This window comes from Pituophis catenifer, unplaced genomic scaffold (assembly GCF_029215685.1).
Source record: "Pituophis catenifer annectens isolate HBS135680 unplaced genomic scaffold, rPitCat1.0.hap2 SCAF_2, whole genome shotgun sequence".
Classification (NCBI taxonomy): domain Eukaryota; kingdom Metazoa; phylum Chordata; class Lepidosauria; order Squamata; family Colubridae; genus Pituophis; species Pituophis catenifer.
The window spans coordinates 213,644,665-213,648,420 of NW_027256882.1; the positions used below are offsets into that span (position 1 = coordinate 213,644,665).

Below are 3,756 nucleotides of genomic sequence, written 5' to 3' on the forward strand. Positions count from 1 at the left end.
TATGTTTGGTTGAAGAGGCAGAATCGGCAGAAAAACCATATTGGGGTCAGGATTGGGGAACCTGCAACTCTTCTAATGCTGCTTAACTACACTAGAACAGCTCCATGGATGTGTAGTTCCACAACATCTGGAGAGCCGCAGGATTTTTTTGTCTTTGATTTCAATGCAATCCCTCAATATTAGGCCAAAGGTCAGGTTTAGTTTAGCTGCAGTAGCTTTCACTGAAAATGAACGTGACCTGTCAGTTTTCCTAACTAATAGCTATTTCTCTCTCTCTCTCTTTGTCTCTCTTCCTTCTCTCCTTGGCAGGCCTGTGACGGAGGATTAGACGACATTAGTGGAGTCATGCTTCACACAGCCATATCTTGCTGGCAGCCATTTCTAAGTCTGGCTGTGCTGCTACTTTTCATAGGCTCCACCCTAGGTTGCCCAGCTCGCTGTGAATGCTCAGCACAGAATAAGTCTGTCAGTTGTCACCGGAGGCGCCTGATTGCCATCCCTGAGGGCATTCCCATAGAGACTAAAATCTTGGATCTTAGCAAAAACAGGCTAAAAAGTGTAAATCCGGAGGAGTTCACTGCTTTCCCTTTGCTTGAAGAGATAGATCTGAGCGACAACATCGTGGGCAATGTTGAGCCCGGGGCCTTTAACAGCCTATTTAATTTGCGTTCTCTGCGACTGAAAGGGAATCGTCTGAAGCTGGTCCCTTTAGGGGTCTTCACCGGCTTGTCAAACTTAACAAAGCTGGATATTAGCGAGAACAAGATTGTCATCCTGCTGGATTACATGTTCCAGGATCTGCACAACCTCAAATCCCTTGAGGTTGGGGATAACGATCTGGTTTACATCTCCCACAGGGCCTTTAATGGATTGCTCAGTCTGGAGCACCTCACTCTGGAAAAATGCAACCTAACAGCTGTACCAACAGAGGCCCTTTCCTACCTTCACAACCTCATCAGCCTGCACCTGAGACATCTTAATATCAACCTATTGCCTGCATATGCCTTTAAGAGATTGTTCCACCTGAAAAACCTAGAAATAGATTATTGGCCTATGCTCGACACGATCCCTGCCAACAGTCTTTATGGCCTGAACCTCACTTCTCTCTCTGTTACCAATACCAATTTGTCCACCGTCCCTTATGCTGCTCTGAAGCACCTGGTTTACCTGACCCACCTGAATCTTTCCTACAATCCCATCAGCACAATCGAATCCAGCATGCTTGCAGACGTGTTGCGCCTGCAAGAGTTGCACATAGCGGGGGCCCAGCTGCACGCCATTGAACCTCATGCTTTCCAAGGCCTTCGATTCCTCCGCGTGTTAAACGTGTCTCAAAACCTATTGGAAACTCTGGAAGAGAATGTGTTCCATTCCGTCAAATCCCTGGAAGTTCTCTGCATAAGCAACAATCCCCTGGCTTGCGACTGCCGCTTGCTTTGGATCTTACAAAGGCAGCCCATGCTGCAGTTTGGTGGCCGGCAACCCATGTGTGCCGGTCCAGACAGTGTCAAAGAGAGGCCATTTAAAGACTTCCACAGCACTGCCCTTTCTTTCTACTTCACTTGCAAGAAGCCCAGGATCTATGAAAAGAAGCTGCAGTACTTGGTGGTCGAAGAAGGGCAGACGGTGCAATTCTCGTGTCATGCAGAGGGAGATCCTCAGCCGACCATCGCCTGGTTGACACCGCGACGGAGACTGGTCACCGCAAAATCCAGCGGGAGAGCGACGGTGTTCGGAGATGGTACGCTTGAGATCCGGTTTGCCCAAGATCAAGATAGTGGGATTTATGTTTGCGTGGCCAGCAATGCTGCTGGAAATGACACCTCCTCAGCCACCCTCACCGTCAAGGGGTTTGCCTCAGATCGTTTTCTTTATGCCAACAGGACTCCTATGTACATGACAGATTCCAATGACACCAGTTCCAATGGAACCAATGTGAATACATTTGCTCTGGACCTTAAGACAATACTGGTGTCGACGGCCATGGGCTGTTTCACCTTCCTTGGGGTTGTTTTATTTTGTTTCTTACTACTTTTTGTCTGGAGCCGTGGGAAAGGCAAGCATAAAACCACCATCGACCTCGAGTACGTCCCCCGTAAAAACAATGGCGCAGTGGTGGAAGGGGAGGTTTCAGGACCACGCAGGTTCAATATGAAAATGATTTGATGGTTGTGCTCTAGCGTTATTAATTTTGCCCCTTTTCCTTCTTCTGTGGCATTCGAACCAATTCAACACGCTTGGCAAGTAAGGAGGCCAGGCTGGAGGCAGGCTCCGCTTGGCCGCCGCCGTGTCAAGCGGTAGATGGAAATCAAAGAGACTATCTCAGATTGTACAGCAGAGCCTCGTGTTTCGAGGCGGAGTGAGTGAGAGGGCTTTTTTCCTTTTTATTTTTTTTGCAGAGTTTGGCATACAGCACTAATTGTTTGCATTGCAAATTTTATGGCGTTCTGGGGATTTCGGTAACAAATGGTTGGCTCCTGGACACTTATGAAAAACATTTTTACCACTACAAAGCAAACAAACAAACAAAAAACCTACAGTATAGGATTTCATATTTTAAATGTGAGAAAGAAAGAGAGAGAAAGATTTGTTTACAACCTATTCTGCAGTAAAATTTGTATCTATAGCTCATTTGCTAAATCCTTGCATCATTACCTTCTTGCTGGTTCAACACTGCAAAAATTAATGTATTACTGTAATATATACATATATTTGTGTATGTATTACAGTAATACACACACACTATGTATAGTTTAAAGCAATACAGGTGAGAAATTTTGTTCCATCCACAGTGATTGATCCAAGTGTGACATCCCTCTTCCCAAATTTCTAGTCAAATTTCAAAATTGGCCTTCTGAAACAATTAGAGACGATCGTGTCTGAGATTTGAATTTAGATCCGAGACATGAAAGAAATAATAACCAAACCAGGAAGAATTTGTGGGATGCTATTGTGGTTATCTTCGTGTAAAGAAAAGGTGCAGGCTTAATTTTAATATAAAATGGATTTTAAAAATATATATGTGGGATCACACTAGAACAGTTCACTGTAAAAAGGTGGAGATCTAACCTTGACTGCTTTTGGAGGCATAAAATCTGGCAGATCACACCTGAAGGACAGACCCTTTAATTTTTATCATGCCCTGCCAAACACATCTTCATCCACCACCATTGCCACATCTTTTCAATTTCTGGTCTATCGTTTAGAACTTGTCCTAGGAAAATGAACCAGGACAGTATTCCCATATATTCTGTCACTTGCTAAAGGAAAAAAAACTGTCAGTGTTGCATTTATGGAGAGCAAATGAAAAAAATGTACAAAAAATTTGGGAGATAGAAATAGGTCCTCCCTGATGCCAAGAAACTAAATTTGGTTCAAGAACAGGAGATCCCACTCACTCATGTTGGTTTCCTTCAGGCCACATTATTGCCAAACTACAGTGTCAGTTTTGTATTTATTGGTGGTGAAGGCTGAACAACAGAGTCCTCCTGCTGTGTCTTCTTCATGCAAAGATGTTCTGGATACTTGACCCTGTAAGAAAAACAAACCAGAAAGGTACTGTTTCTGTTTTCAATATAGTGAGAAAGCAAAGAATTGAGAGCGGGGAAGCAAGTCTCTTTTGGGTTATGTAAAACACAACCCGATGAATTTTAAGAGCATTTTGCTTTTTTTACTTAATCCCTTGCAACACATATATGAGAGTCGGGCGCCCAGCATGAATAAGCACCTACTAAGGAAAGTGATGTATGCCTTTGG

General features: G+C 44.1%; 1 protein-coding gene across 1 annotated transcript; it reads left to right on the plus strand.

Moving 5' to 3' along the window:
- Positions 1 to 330: 330 nt before the first annotated feature.
- LINGO2 (leucine rich repeat and Ig domain containing 2) lies at positions 331 to 2,166 on the plus strand. The gene has a single exon (XM_070935508.1). The coding sequence runs from the start codon at positions 346 to 348 to the stop codon at positions 2,164 to 2,166; it is 1,821 nt and encodes a 606-aa protein (XP_070791609.1). The 5' UTR covers positions 331 to 345.
- The last annotated feature ends 1,590 nt before the right edge of the window (positions 2,167 to 3,756 follow it).

What these genes read in the sequence shown, in the direction of transcription:
- LINGO2 (XM_070935508.1), top strand. Translation starts at nt 346, where the DNA reads ATGCTTCACACAGCCATATCTTGCTGGCAGCCATTTCTAAGTCTGGCT.